At 43.4% G+C, this 15,338-nt stretch overlaps 2 protein-coding genes across 2 annotated transcripts in view; one reads left to right on the top strand and one right to left on the bottom strand.

Moving 5' to 3' along the window:
- grk6 (G protein-coupled receptor kinase 6) overlaps nt 1-9,210 on the bottom strand; it is a 28,788-nt gene extending 19,578 nt beyond the window's left edge. Inside the window, exons 1-2 of the mRNA XM_086179456.1 lie at nt 8,806-9,210; nt 3,253-3,348 (exon numbers count right to left, since the gene is read on the bottom strand). Coding sequence (XP_086035582.1) covers nt 3,253-3,348; nt 8,806-8,857 — 148 coding nt within the window. The 5' untranslated portion in view covers nt 8,858-9,210. The remainder of the gene's footprint in view (nt 1-3,252; nt 3,349-8,805) is intronic.
- A 2,453-nt stretch (nt 9,211-11,663) lies between these two features.
- nop16 (NOP16 nucleolar protein homolog (yeast)) overlaps nt 11,664-15,338 on the top strand; it is a 6,717-nt gene continuing 3,042 nt past the window's right edge. The window contains exons 1-4 of the mRNA XM_086226249.1: nt 11,664-11,884; nt 12,487-12,595; nt 13,856-13,922; nt 14,554-14,660. Coding sequence (XP_086082375.1) covers nt 11,778-11,884; nt 12,487-12,595; nt 13,856-13,922; nt 14,554-14,660 — 390 coding nt within the window. The 5' untranslated portion in view covers nt 11,664-11,777. The remainder of the gene's footprint in view (nt 11,885-12,486; nt 12,596-13,855; nt 13,923-14,553; nt 14,661-15,338) is intronic.

Raw genomic sequence — 15,338 nt, forward strand, 5'->3', positions numbered from 1 at the left:
GTTGGAAACTGACAAACCAACTTTAAGAATCCTGAATGGAAAAATACGTTTGTATCAGCTGACCTCAGAGACAAATCGAGCCAATCACATTGACGCAAGCGCACATTGACCGTTTCAACTGTTATGGTGGCAGCCTGCCAGATTAGTGTGTGAAAAGGTGCCGGCGGTTGATACTGTGAGGCGATTGCAATGTGTGGTCAAAATATCAGGGATGTCCCTTGGAAATGTAAATATTTCTTACAGAAGACATTTGTTCAAGTGCTGCTGTGGAATGAGCCGATGGCGTTGTGACACGGCGTGTTGGTTCGAGCCATAACAGAGGTTCGTGCACAAGTATGACCAGCAGAAAGTAGCATTTTAAACCTTACCATTCTACATACTTTTAAAGCTTTCTGAATCAGATTTGACCGAAACTCTTCACATAAATCTTGAGTTGCGTGAAAATTCAAAGCACATCTTGTCCCGTTTGTTTCAAGAGACGCTGGACGAAGGCGTTACTAACATGGCCGCCGAGCAGCAAGACTTGCTTGTTTTTAAGTCTACAGTCTTAGATGGAATTCATTCTTAACGTATTAAGTATGAACTCCCTCTTTTGTATCCCTGGAATGAAGTTTCCGCTAAAGCATTGGTCAGGACTGAGATATCGTTTTTAGACGCTGTTGTGGGAGCCCCTATCAGCCTGCCACATGTAATATGTCAAAGGAATACATTCAGTGTTATTGGAAACAGACTTGGAAGAGCGACCGACTATCTCGTCTACATCCTTAATACCAAAATAAGCTACATAGCATTGTGAAAAGACGAGAAGCAAGGAGATGAGCTAGCTTAGCTCTGTTTAAGGCATGAAAAGGTAACTAAGAACATCTTCAAAGATCCCCGATCAACCTGCTTAGCTTGTTAGTAAACAGAAAAAATGGATGTTTGCCGTTTCCGATAACTATTTCCTCAAGAACAACAAGTCACATCTGCCAGCGCAGGTTTGTGTCTGTTAGCGGGATGATGCTAAAGCTAGCGGGCCACATTTCATGAAGCTTGGAGGGTGGAGGGGCTTCAGACTTCAAGAGGAGTCTCAGATGAAGCCCTCTCTCATTCCATACATGCTAAGCAGTTAGCATTGCCATTAAAAACTTCTAACAGCAGTTGGAGCCTCCCAACGGATTCAGATCAGCTGATTGGACGGCTTCTCTGACGTCTCTCATTGATCTCCGTCTAACTTCTTCTCTGACTCACATTATAGTTGTAAAATATCGTTTGACCGCGTGTAACTTGGAGGAATGAGTTGGAGTCAGCACTCTGGGTCGTGACATACTCAAACGCTAAATTTCCTTTCAGGGAAAATTGCTGTAAAAATAGAAAATTCAGTGGCTATTAAAACTGCTTTCTAAAAACATTAAAAAGAGAAACTTCCTCTCCTCAGATCCTGGCCATCGAGCTTACAGATGAATGGATGTCTATTTTGGTGCAGGCTTAAATGCAACCGCTGCGTAACAGAGGAAATGAAAAATCAACACTGATGATATAACTTAAGTGAAGAGTGATCCATTAATACATACTGAGCTAGCACAATGAGATTAGTCCATGTTTGCGTATATCTGGGTTTCTAAATGTAGCCGACTAATGTGACTTTAATGTTTCATGGCTCATTCTGGGATTGATTTGTTCTCCGATCTTCAAGGCCCATGAAACGACATCCACAACTCAAACCATGATGTTTACGACTGAGTTGGTCTTTAAACTGCGGACCCTGCAGTGTTAGCGCAGACACCAGCACCACTGGGTTTCTACACCACTGCATAAAATCACGAGAGCAGTGACAGAGCGCTACACATCCAGTCGTCCTATGCAGAAAATTATACACGGATGCTCAACTTAGAAGAGTTTGTTGGGCTTTTCCATGGTAAGAAAAGAAACCTCAGCTGCTGCCACTAAACAGGATGACCTCGCTTAAAATAACATGCATGTTGATACTGCACACTTCAGGTTTTACCAGTGAAACGGAATCTTAATGAGAAGAAAGATGTTGTTATTGTTTAATCGGGGAAAAGAAAGAGAGGGTGCGTTCTATTCATCCATTTACGGTACATCCAGTTCTGTAAACGTGTATATATATTGCTATTAAGTTTTTCTTTTAAAAAAAGTCTTAAAACTTATGTTTTGCTCAATCAGCTACAATGTCAGAAACTTTTGCTGCGCAGCAAAAAATGATTTTCACGCTCAATAAATCTGCAGATTACTTTCTCAAGTCATGAGTTGCGATGCCATTAAATCTGGAAAAATACGGTTTATTATCTTTTATGTTTTACTGGTGTGACAACGCCGTCATCACGCTGACGAGCTGGAGGTGCTGAGTGTTTCTGCCTTAGACAAGAACGATTACTTAAACAGTTGCAGAGCCGTTTCTGTCAATGGACTGATTGATGAATGCACCAGCCTGTCACCCCCAGTGTTTTATCCGACCGTTATATAGCAGTTTCATCACATATTAATACGCCATTGTGCTCATTTGCTGTCAGCAACATAATGAAGGTATCAATAATCAATAGAAAAGCCTGTAGTGTTGAATGGCCTGTGAATAACACACCAATGTCTTTGTGCATGTTATCATCACTACACATTCTCTCAGCACATTGAGGCTCTCAGCTGCATGATCTTGTGAAGTCACTTTGTCCGACGTTCCGTTTTCTCCAAGAAATTCCAACAAACAAGGGTGTGAAGCATTGGAGCGGTTCGCTTTTTGTTGCTACCCCTACTTGCTATTGTCACAGTTGTCTTACGAGGACGGGGCTTCCCAGGATTCCTTGCATACTCAAACTGGAGACCCAGTGTGAACTGCGGACCAGAAAGTTGGGATTCTTTTTCCCCCTTCATTTCAAGAGGCTGCTCTGCTGGTAAAATTCTGGTGTTTTCTCAAGCCTAAAGAACACGGAAACTAGCATTCAATGTAAAATTAAACAGGGAAATCCTGATGAGATTTTTTTCCAGGAAGAAGACAGGATATTCATTTGTGTGTGTTGTTTTAATAGATTAAAGGTTAAGAAGATTACACAGATGACCTTATGTGGCACAGGAGATCAAAATGTCTCATTGTACCATTTGTTCTCCAGACCCTTGTCTTTATGAGCTCAATGAAAAGGAGGTCAGAGCGTAGCTGCACGGCCTTCAGACCAGGAAGCAAACGCACAGCAAGTTTCTGTCATTGCCATTTCTAACTAATGTGAGATAAAAGTGCACGAAACCTGAGAGTGACCTTACCTGTGGTTTGTCGCAGCTCCTCACACAAACTTATGTGGGGGAACTGCAGCATCTGCTTCCATTTCTTGCTCTTTCCTTTTCTGTTTCCGCCGCCTCCTAGAGAACAAATACGTCTGGTTAAACTCAGCGTAAAGACACAAGTTTCATGGCTGACAATCGGGGTTTTGCAGATAAATTCACTGTTCATCTTGGTTTCTTGTTCATTTGTTCATGTTTCTGTATACAAAGTTGTTATTTTGTTTTCTTTTGGTTGAAAGGATCAGTGGCGCGCTACAACCCTCGTACTGACGTTACTGATGTGCTACTAACTCGTTTTACTCAGCGACGTTTAAAAGAATTTTCTACATATTTGGCTCAAATGTCCACTGGGACTCCGGGATGAGCTGAGCAGATTTTGATGCCCAGCATGGAAAGAGGTGGGGCCATGGGTACGGGGGCCGTGTGCTGCCCCGCCGGGCCTCAGCGAACTTTACTTTGGAACATGGGAACTTTATCAGCTACTACAGATTTGCTGTGAGCACGAGACTATAAACGTCAATGTCTAACCTCTGAAACCTTTACCAGGAAAGACAGCCAGAGGAAGTTTTGTTCTGTTTTTTAAATTTTTTTTTTAGCAACAACAAAAAAAAAAAAGACCTGACAAAATTTTGAAAAATATGCAGAAAATGTGGGTTTGAATTTGATTTTGAAACTGTTGTGAGTTTGGGATGTAGCAGAAAAAGAACATGACATAGACTTGTTCATGTAAAGCGGGTTTCGCGTGACCTTTCTCAAGGTCCCATACTAACTTTGCTGTTACATAAAAAGTCAGGCTGGAGTTAGATGTGTAAATCAATTACTCTGTCACGCATTGCAGTACAATGATGTCAAACTCATGTGTCTCTCGCGCTGCTGTTGCGTCGAAACAAGATGGAGTCACTGCAGAGAGGGAGACAGAGTCCTCAGCTTGACTTCATTTTGCAAAGATGATAACAGTGCTGGTAAGAATGTCTGTAAAAATCCAGGTGAAGGCAGCAACGCCAGAAATATGCCTTTAAACGCGGGCTGACGCTCTGGGTATGGAGCCTATTTGATGGGCTGTACAGAGTAAACATGAGACTGGGTCAGTAGGTGTCAGTAACAGCAGCTGGACCAGCCAGTACTTCATATAGTACTTTAAGCAAAAACAAAATTAGCACCTACTGGTCAAACACACATCATCGCACTGTGTGTGAGTTCAAACTCTACATTTGTGCTTGTCTGAAGTGTCAGAAAATTCATGTTTTGGCCTTTAACTGCCTGAACCATGACGGCGTCCTCAGGCAACTTTCTGATGGTCACGTTAGACTTGCGTGTCCAAACCCCTCCCCCCCAACCAATTTCACAACAGTTAACCTTTTTTTTTTAATGATTTATAGCTTTATATCTTTGCCATTCTTGATTCAAACAGTCAGCTGATGAATGTAGGAATAAACATATCTGCTAAAGGGAAATATCTGCAGATCCTTAGTTAAAGAGGTTGCAGCCAAAACCACAAAAAACCACTGTCTTGATCCTTGAGCGAGGACCAGCAAACAAACAAGCCCTGATCAGAGGACCTCAGATCCCCGTCACAGACAGCAAAGATACCTTTCAGCCCTCGGTTTGCTGAGGATGAGACAAGAGAGTACATGTGATATGTCTTATCGCCAACCACCGCAGTTACTTGCTGCTTGAGAGCTGCTTTTTATGGCTATTCATTGCATAAAATGCCTGTCAAAGCTGCTGCAACCTACTTATAAAGTCAAATGCACCCTTAAGAACATGAAATTAAGCATCCTCTCAACTAAAATAGAAGGCAGGCGTATGCCTCTGCCAGCCACGCCAGTTGCAGTTTAGACTCATGTTTGTCCAAACTCCGATCATCCTGTATATGGAGCATTCTTCCTGAGGACATCTGTGCGAAATGTTGTCATAAATGAAACTTGATTGTACATATAAAGTCCAGAAATGTTTGTTTTTCTTGTTGTTGTTGTGCAGTCGCAGTCACCTTGACTTTGAATGCGTATAAAATGTTTTCAACAAGCGGGAGATCAGCTCAACGGCCGTAGAAACACTTGTGGCATTTGCTGCCATGTTGGTAAATTTCACCAGGGGCATTAAGGTTTGGAGACGGCTTTGCTTCCATGCAGGTAAACAGTCCCTGTGAAGGGCAAAAGAGGCAGAACAGATTACATTCATCTGTTACTCAGTCCCCTGAAAGAAGATGAACAAGTAGCAATATCGGCGCGTTACAGGCTGCACGCCTCCGTGATGCGTGCCTGTCACCATGAACATGCGACCACCAAAACCTTGTCACTTCCTCCTTGAGTGCCAGTGGAAGTTAGAGTCAAATTTGAAGAAATTCCTCAAGGACTTGCTGGGATTTGTGTTGGATGCTGCGACAGACAGACAAACGAAAAACACCGTCCCTCCGGTCATCAGCTCACACACACACACACACACACACACACACACACACACACACACACACACACACACACACACACACGGCCGGTTTTAAATGTCTTAAAAACTAGGCTTTTTTTTCAGGTCAACGGAGCAGAGTCAACACAGCTTCTCCGCCTGCCTTCAGGCCTCTGCAGCTGACAGATTATGTTTTCAGTTTGTCAGCCCGTCTGTCCGCTCACACTATTCTTATGAACGTGATATTTCATGAAAGGCTTGAGAGAAGTCACTGTGACCGGCGCACGCCGTAGAGGCAGATGACCACGACGTGCTGAATTGAGCCTTCTAGAAGTTTCACTTCGGTCGGCTCCATCGTTATGGACGATATATGACCAAAACTTCTGAAAAGCCTATAATCTTCCAAATTGTTCCCTTATCTTAAGCAACAAATGATGAGCAAAAAATAAATAGTTGCCATAGAACCGATACAAACATATTAAAAAAATTACTAATATTTTCCCGATACCAATGAAGCGATATGTCAGTATTATCGATTATCCCTTCCAATTATGTAATTTATTAATTAATTTCAGAACAAGTTTGTGTTTCTGTCTCAGTTTCCTCGTGTTGTTGATGGGATTTCCGTTAATGAACAAACAGCTCATTTTCTCTGCTGTTGCTCAGCTTATCTCTAATAATGTGGCAGATTTTATCATGAGTTTCCTGATCCTAAGCAAAACATCTGGTTTGCACAGCGTCATAATTCCTTTACGTGTAGTCATGCCTCGAAGTATTTGACCAGCAAATCCTAAAATACAGCATTGACCTTGTCTTTGGAGGCGGATCCAGCGGAGGCCTCCAGGCAGCGGCTGTATTTGCAACGACTAGAAACAACAAAAATATGTCACAATAGCTTCTGAACCGTCTCTACTGCTTTGATGCAGGGACGGTTCGCCATCACCTGGGACTCAAATCCCTCTGAGGGAGATCTGAGGGTCTCCCGGCCAACACAAAAATAAAAATACAACGTGACCGAGCAGAGACCAGGGGTTTCACACACTCCAAGATCATTCAGAAAAAAAAAGAAAAAAAAAAGAAGTCTGGTCTTCAAACATTTTGTCACACACAAAAAAAAAAAACACATGTTGGACTTGACACTGTCAGTGACTCGCAACCAGACAAGAGGATCGTTTGTTCCAAAAATGGACGTCATCGAGAAACAAGCTGTTTGTGCCCTGATTTCCGATGAAGAAGAAAAGACAAAAAAAAGGATGTTATGCTATCATTGAGTACACAGTATGTGGCCTGTTTCTCCAGGATCTCCAGCTGGTGTCCTATAGCTGCGAGCTGGTCTTGACTCTCAGAGCTGCGGCTCTGCATCCACATCTACAGCATGATGACCCCCGAGACACGTGCCTGATTCCCACCTTGGCTCTCAGAACAGTTCACACATGTTCCCCACTGCGTACCGGGTTGTTCACCTTTATCCCAGAAACGCCTCACCCTGAGTGGAATTTTGAAGCCTCCAGGTCACAAAAGGTGAGCAAGGACTTTATAGAGAAGCCGGAGTCTAGCAGTTGAACACAAGAAATGCAGAATATTTACATGCTATCTGGAATTTTTTTGATGTTGAGGAAAATTAAGTTGACGTTTTTGAAGATTTTAATGTAGTGTTTGACTTCTGTCAGCCGTTCCATCAGTTCCAGCAGTCAATCTCCTCCGTCTTCCTCCAGATTTTTGCGAAAGAAACTTCGTCATCCAGCATCTGAGCTTCACCTCTGGAACCAAACAGGCGAGCCAATCCAGACTTCCTCAAAGATCAGAATAAAAAATACCCACTACATCAAACAGACTGGCCTGTGCAGCAACGCTCCCAAGTTTCCCGAAAAAATGTCCAGTAATTTCTACATAATTCTGCTGCTGAGAGACCAACAGACGCAGGTGGAAACAACCGTATTGACAGAGGCGATGGTCCGTCCGTCCAGGATCAGAATTTACTGTCAAGAATTTTACTCAAAAGGTCATCCGGTGACCTTGTTTCTGCTTCCCAGAAGTCAGGGATCAAGAGCAGACCTGCTGGTCCCTTGCTCAAGGGCACTTCAGCAAGGCAGACGCACGCTAACGCAGAAGTTTCTCGACAAGTGCATCGGATACACTGAACTGAGCAGATAATCTCACAGCGAGGATCATGACACTGATCTTCTAGTGCAGATGGCATTAGGATTACGCTCCCGCTGAGCCACCACAACCTTTGTCTCCAGCCCAGAGTAACAATAACAAAGACCACCGATGATGTTTACACTGTGGTGTCAGTTTAAGGAGTACCATCATGCATCAGTAAGGCGTTCATCTGGGCTCACACGCACCAGGGAGGTCGAAGTCAAAGCTGCATTGAAATAAATGTCACTATCACCGCGAGATTAAAATCATACATGGCTGTTGAGCCCTGCCTCCACATCCTGTTTCGCAAACGACAGGATGATGCTGCAACATCAGCAAGGGAAACCCGACGTGTCGCTGAAATCACATTTTCACAAACGCAACCCCCCTTCCGGACCCATTCATACTTCGCACTTCTGGTACAGCATAAGAGCCACGCCAAACTTCAATACAACAATCTCACCATTTTAAGTACCGTTGGATTACAAACTACCACCAACACCACACTGAAACGCAAACTCTTTATTCCATATAGATCAATAAACAATACTTCTTCTCCTGTGGTCCCACTGTGGGGATGGTGAGTGTATAATAACAGTGTACTGTGTTTAAACACAATGAACAAGGAAGACATCGGTTTTGTTGTAATTACGGACTGAACTCAAACTATTCCCAAGCCGAATTGACCACTGTACACAAAATGTTCCAGAAATCTTCCCCGTCAGGTAACAGCAGGTTGGAGCGTTTCCGCAGACGTGAGAAAACTTTCAACTACGGAAGTTTGAGATGGAGTCTGGTACGTAACTGAAGGGACTGCCGCGTATTTTCAGCTCCTAAACTGCCTCGCTGAACCGCATCAACAGACATTTGATGACCAACCAAGAGGAAGTGCAGACAGTAATGTGACCCACGTCCGGGGCATCCTTCCTGCTGGCCCGGTGAGTTACCCGGACAGAGGAGCTGTCAAACCGCCATCTCCATCCTTACCTTCCCGTGCTTTCAACAGCACCGTGTTGGCCACAATGTTCTCCAGCTCCATGTCGTTTCTGTCTCGGGTTACAGCAGCAACAGCAGACCGAGCTCCAGCTTCCCCCCCCACCCCACCCCCACCCCCCCGCCGGCGGCGGCTTCAATCTCAGTGTATCCTTCCTTTACACCGAACAACACCTCCTCCCACCGCGCGGCCGAGGAGCAAAATTCAAACGTTTCCTACAGTCCCGTCCGGTGACAGTCGGCACCCCTCCTCCCCGCTTCTGTCCCCTACTTTTTCTCCTCCTCCTGCCTCCAGCTCTCCGCCCTGGAGCTGCTGTCAGAGAGGAGGCGGAGGAGGGCAGGCGGACCTCTGACTTGGTGGTTAAATTCACCTTTAAAAATTAAAAAAAAAAGAAGGAGAGGAAGAAACTAAACGGCGGGATGAAAGATTTGGAAAACTGACAGCTCTGACACTCAACTGTCACCATAGCTTCCACTTGGCGATAAAACAGAGGGAAAAAAAATGTTGAATCTGTAACATTTTCACACCACAAGATAAATTGTTAACAAATTAGATATTTATTAGGGCAGTCTAATAATTATATGTTTCATGATTAACTGTTTAAAATCTAAAGGTCTCACGTGGCTTTAAAATGCTTAAAATAAGTGTTTAACAACACAGGCAGGTTTCTGTCTATGCTCACAGTTCCCGCCTCTTTCGAGCTAGCTTGAACGAGACAATGAAACATTAAAAAATACATGTAAAAAATCATCAAAACAAAGTAGCAAATGTTGGGTTTTCTGTTGTCAAATATCGATCTAATACGATATTTGTTACAACCACCTAATTATGCAACGTTTAATGATGAACAAATGGAAAAAAAGTGTCTAACACAGCTTTGGCTAGCTGTAGCTACATGCTAACCAAATTAAAAAGACATGGTTGTCACATCATTTTTTTGAGAACAGCTTATTCAAACTACGTCACACTCAGTGGGGAAGGGGTTAATGTTTAAATTATATTTAGGTCAACAGGTATCCCATGTAATGCACAAACACACACACTGACATAAAGAATTAGCCTTAACACTCCTGGTACTGAACCATGTCGGGCTGCACCCCTAATAAGGAACATAAACACATAAAAGTACCTACAAATAGGAACTAAACAAACGAACATTTTATTCAGTTGTATAATCATCTAATTTCATCATTTTCGTCATTTTTTTACTGGAGGGACTGTTCCTTAGTCGCAATTTTATGAGCGCAAAGAGCAAAACTTGTTCCTAAACCACTCTTGGAAAGCTCCCTCAATTTTAAAAGATTATTAATTCAAATTAATTGTACTGATTTTTTTTCCTATTAGAATACGTGTAGAATATGTTTGTTTCAGGTGGCTCTGTTGCGGTAGATATGCTGTGGATGTCATGCATGTCCTCTCGGCGTCCTAAGATGCTTCATTCAGCATCGACGCACTGTTACAAATCCAGGAATCGATAGACTACTGACTCCAGCCCTTTGTGGCTCATCCCGGACTCTGCACCCCACAGAGATCAATGAGAGCGCCGCAGCACGTTAATAGTGCATTAAGAAAGACTTTTACTGTTGCAGCCCCACAGAATGACGACAGCGGCTCGCGCAGCACCAGGCAGAGAGTTAATAGCGTTTATTGATCAGCTCACTCCGGATCAGGCCTTCATCTGGAGACAATCAGCACTCTGGTGAATTCTCAGGTGCGCATTAATGTGGAAAAGAACAATGAGGGTGAGCCACAAATGCGCCACCGGGAGAAGAAAACAACAGCTGGAGTTAGTATTTGTCAATGCAACGCTTGTTGGGCGCCCAGCATGACCCCTCATCTGAACTGTGTTAAAACTAAGAACACGTGACAACCTGTTCCCGCCTCTTCCCAGTAGCATTTCAACAACTTTCTAATGTCTTAATTCCTTTTTGAGTGTTATATCACTGCATTTTTTTCTTTTCACATGCATTTAAGGCCGTTCAGTCAGATGAGAGTCATGTGTTGATATGATAACAAGTTTCAACTTCACAAAACAGCGACACAAACCACACATATGGTGGATGGAAACAGGACGGCTTCCATATCAGCTCCTGCTCGCTCTTGCTCTTTTTTTTTTGTGCTTTGAATTTACATTTTTTTGAAAGACAGTTTCCATCTAAATTCCTCAGATTTTAGTTTATTTTTGTGGATATGTTTGCTGTCATTTGACCGTTAATATTAAATATAGAGGTTTTTTTTTTTAATTTGCAATTGGACAAAGTATTACTTAAATCTTTACAGTTTTGTTCCGTCTTATATTTGACTTTTGTCCACAGTAGAACTGTTTGACCAGTTTTCAGTGAACTATTGTCTCAGTCACACTGCCACCTAGAGGATAAAAGCAGCAGCTGCAGGTGTTGCTTGCCTCTATCTGCAGCTTGAACTTTGATAGATGGATGGAGTGTGAAGAGAGTATCGTCCTTCACAAGTTTTATTTATATTTTTTGGGTAAAAAAAAAGGCCTTTTTTTTTTCAAAAGCACCCGTGCCTCGTGACCTACAAGGACAACAAATCAAATCAAAACCACGATACAAATCAAACACACCTTTTTAAATTGCAGTTTACTGCTTCTTCTATTTTATAAAGATATTTCAACAGTTTTTTTCTAGTCATTCCCTTGTCATGTGACCCTGTGTTTTCAAATTAATACCGTGTATTTGTTACTAGACTTTAAAATTAAGTCACACCTCTTTTATTGCGTGTTATTGCTCTGCATATTTCACAAGGACATTTGTTTTGACATGCCACCGCTTCTTATCGCACAAAAAAGGGGTGTGCCCTATTTACCTAGCGTCAGCCCGGTGGGCGGGCTCTTCAGTCACATGACCGGAACTAAACAAACACGCTGCGTTGCCCATGCTACACGTTGTATGTCTTAATTAGCAGTAACCTTCAGTCTCGCCCGTTAAAACAGAAAAATACAAACATGCCCAAAACCAAGCAGTCGAGTAGGAGAAAGAAGTTCGATTACAACAAAGACCGAAAGAAACTGAAGAAGAAATTACTCAAGAAAACCCACCCCAGGATAGAGAAGTAAGTCTGAAGATGGACGGCATATTAGCGTGCTAGCTAATGTTAGCTAGACCCTGAGAGAAAGGTCCGTTTGTGTTAGTGTCATGAATATGAATTTGTTTTTTCAAAATGAGGTCGTCTGTTGTGTCATACACACGTAGTCCTGCCTTAATACACAGACAATAATATAGAATAATACACACACGACGTATGCAGAGTGTACAACTGTAAGTGAGCCTCTGTATGGAAAAGTAAGGCTGTAACCAACCAAAGAGCTTCCTGGGAGTTTTCTGCTGCTGTCATTTCTGTTTTAACTGTTGACAAGTTAAGATAAAGAAAAATAAAATCAGATAATTGACTTGATGTGAAATGACCACTGTCATCAAAAAGGATTGACTATTCATTTAATCAAAGTCAGAAAGGACAGCTTTGCTTTAGTCTTTCCACTTTATTGTACGGAATCTTTCTGTGTGAGTCTCCATGTTCTCCCTGTTCCTGCGTGGCTTCTCTCTGGTACTCCGGCTTCCTCCCACAGTCCAAAGACATCAAGAGGGGACCAGGTTAATCCAGGGGTACCAACATTTAATTGGAAGTTCAGTTCCTCAGTGGTTTTGTTTTTACAGTCCACAGATAAGAAATGCATGGAACAACAGGAAGACGGTGGCCAAGAACCTGCTGGAGATGGGACTGGCTTTCGATCCCAACCGCAGTTTGCCGATAAAGGGGCAGAGAGTAAGTGACGGCTGGTTACCTTCTCTGGTGTGTTCGGTCAGGGAGGCCACCAGTGCTCCTTCTGACTGCAGCGCTTGTGCTCCTTGTCCCACCACACTCATCTGCTTCCATGCCCTTTTATTAAACCACAGAAAACTGCTAAAAGGACATTGACCTCATTCCCACTGCACGAAGGCCATCTAAGTTGTTAACAACAGAATACGGAGGGCAGTGACTTTGTTTTGGACGTTACGGTTTCTTTGGTTCCAGGATGTTGGAGTGCTGCCTGAACACAGACAGGTTGAATTTTTACCTCAGTGATTTAAAAAAAAACACAAAAAAACTTTATTATAACAAATTACCATGTTCACCTGCTTTTGTGTGTTTACATGAGGATTGAAGCGAATAAATATATGATGTGTTCGCTGCAGGGTCATGTGACCTGGGATTAACTGGAAGGGTGAAGTTCGAACCGTTCTCATTGTCAAGAAAAGCCTGATGTTAACAGGTGGTGGGGACTTTTTTAGGCCCGTGGATGAGTTCGGTCTTCAGGGTGAAACCAGCAGCGCCAGCGGGTCTCTGCAGTTGTGTCAGATATTAATTTGACATATTTGGTTGAAACATTGATAAGCTAAAATATCTCTTGCTTTAAACATGTGAAGGCGGTCGTGTAGACTGATATTACTTAAAAACTCCTGGATTAAGAGGCACACAAGTGTCATTGCCTTTGTGTTCTAATGTCTCAGCAAATGAGGATTTTTCCAAAGATCCGGTGGTCCTGTAGTTTTAGTTCTTGTCAGAAGGGGGCGACAGAGTCTTGCCAATGAATGCACAGGTTTGCCTCAGGATTGTTCTTTTTTTCCCCTTTATGTTAGGGGTTATTTCGGTTGTTGCCATTGACGAGCTGTGGCTGATGTGAATGCTGTTGATTTCTTGACATTCTGTTAAATGTGCGAGCCAGGCGTTGCCGCCGCCGCCGCCGCAACGGTTAATGGAAGTTAATCTCAGTGCAGCAGCTTGTCTTCCAGCAGCTTCACACAGCGTTTCATCTTGTTCTCTAATGAGAGCAAGCGGCCCATTATTCATTCATGTTGTGCCTCTTCCGAGATGGTTATTGTCTTCTGAAAATGACATCAGCTGAAAAAACTGGCATGTCACACTTCCAGCACACGAGGAGGTGACGCCGGATGATGTGTAGCAATAGAAATTAGCGTGCAGTCACAGCTCACTGTCTGATGACCTCCTCTGTTCCTCATAGCGTGTCTCTCTTTGCACATTTAGCTCCTGGGGGGACACAAAAACAAGAAGGCTCCAGTCAGAGTTGTGACCAAGCCCTATGTTCTCAACCGTAAGTTCCACGGTTCACATCTGAACACTCGTGTTTACCACTTGGCCACCTCCTGTTCCATCCATGCATGCAAGAGAGAGAACCCAGCGGTTCTTTTGAATTTATTTTTATACTGTTATCGATCTGCTTTTTTGAAAAGCGGTCTCACACCCCTCACTGATGCTTTGTTAGGATTTTCATTGATTTTTTTTTTTCCTCCGTCAGGGCACAGATGAAGCAAAACCATAGTACAACATAATTTCTGCACAATCATAAGATAAATAATTCAAAAGTCCTTCACCGTCATCCATCAAACCTGAAAGCAAGTGAAAGGCCCTGCGGCAGATTCCAAACAAAGATCAGAGCTCCACCACTCTTCCCTCCCTGCATTCACTCACTCGGAAGAAAAAAACCATCTCCCTCAAGGACCTTTTCTTTTTATTCAGGAGGATCCGGCTGTGATCGCAGCCTGATGGAGAACCATTGAATGAAACCGCGCTTTACATTTCTGCCATCCTTGCTTTTATTATGCTAAATTTGTCCGGTTGTAATTCTTCCCACCAATGTGCAAGGGGGAGAAAATCCACTTCAAACCTAAAGAACTCTACCACATGCGAAAGCGTCTGAGGTGTGTTTGTTTGGTTCTGAGCAGAGCTGGAGCAGGAGGCCAGCCTGCCAGAGAAAGACACCAAGACGCTGTCCTCGGACCTGCTGGAGTACGTTCAGCACATGATACGAGAACACAAAGACAACTACAAGGTAAGAGCGCCGGCCCGACCTGAAAGAGTCCTCTGGCTCCAGTTGTGATCCATAGAAACAAAGAGTCAGCGGCGTGTGCGGATGCGTGTGTTCTCCTGTGCCTTTGCACTTGGTGACACTCCTGCTGGTGTCGTTTATGGGAACATGTCCTTTTGAACCAGTCATACCGTTAAAAATTGGGTTCTTGGCCTGGAGCTGTTCTGGGGCTCGGTGGGCGCGCGGTGATAACGGCCTCATCTGTTGAGCTGAAATTACGTGAGCGTCTATAATTCATGCTTTCATTCAAATGGACTTTTAACAGCTGCCTTTAAATGGCACTGAGATATCGCCAGGAGCACTGAGAGAGAGTGTGTGTGTGTGTGTGTGTGTGTGTGTGTGTGTGTGTGTGTGTGTGTGTGTGTGTGTCAGTCATGAAATGAAAATGCTGGAGAAAGTTCTTGACTTTTAAGTTCTGACCTCCTTCCAGAAATGTTGTGTGTGTGTGTGGTGGTTACAGAGATCGATCATCGCCCTTAACGGATCGGTTCCGGTCAGCTTTCTCTACCACATGGATATCTGTCATGTGAACAGGAAGCTTTGTTTCCATAAACTGCGTAAAGCAAGAACTGCTTGTTGGGGGAATTCTCTGCTATACTTTCACACCTGTAATGCACGTGACACTCGCCTCCAGTCAAGGAA

Source organism: Aulostomus chinensis, chromosome 15 (genome assembly GCF_037954235.1).
Source record: "Aulostomus chinensis isolate RoL2024-O1b breed Wild chromosome 15, RoL_Achi_v1.0, whole genome shotgun sequence".
Lineage (NCBI taxonomy): Eukaryota > Metazoa > Chordata > Actinopteri > Syngnathiformes > Aulostomidae > Aulostomus > Aulostomus chinensis.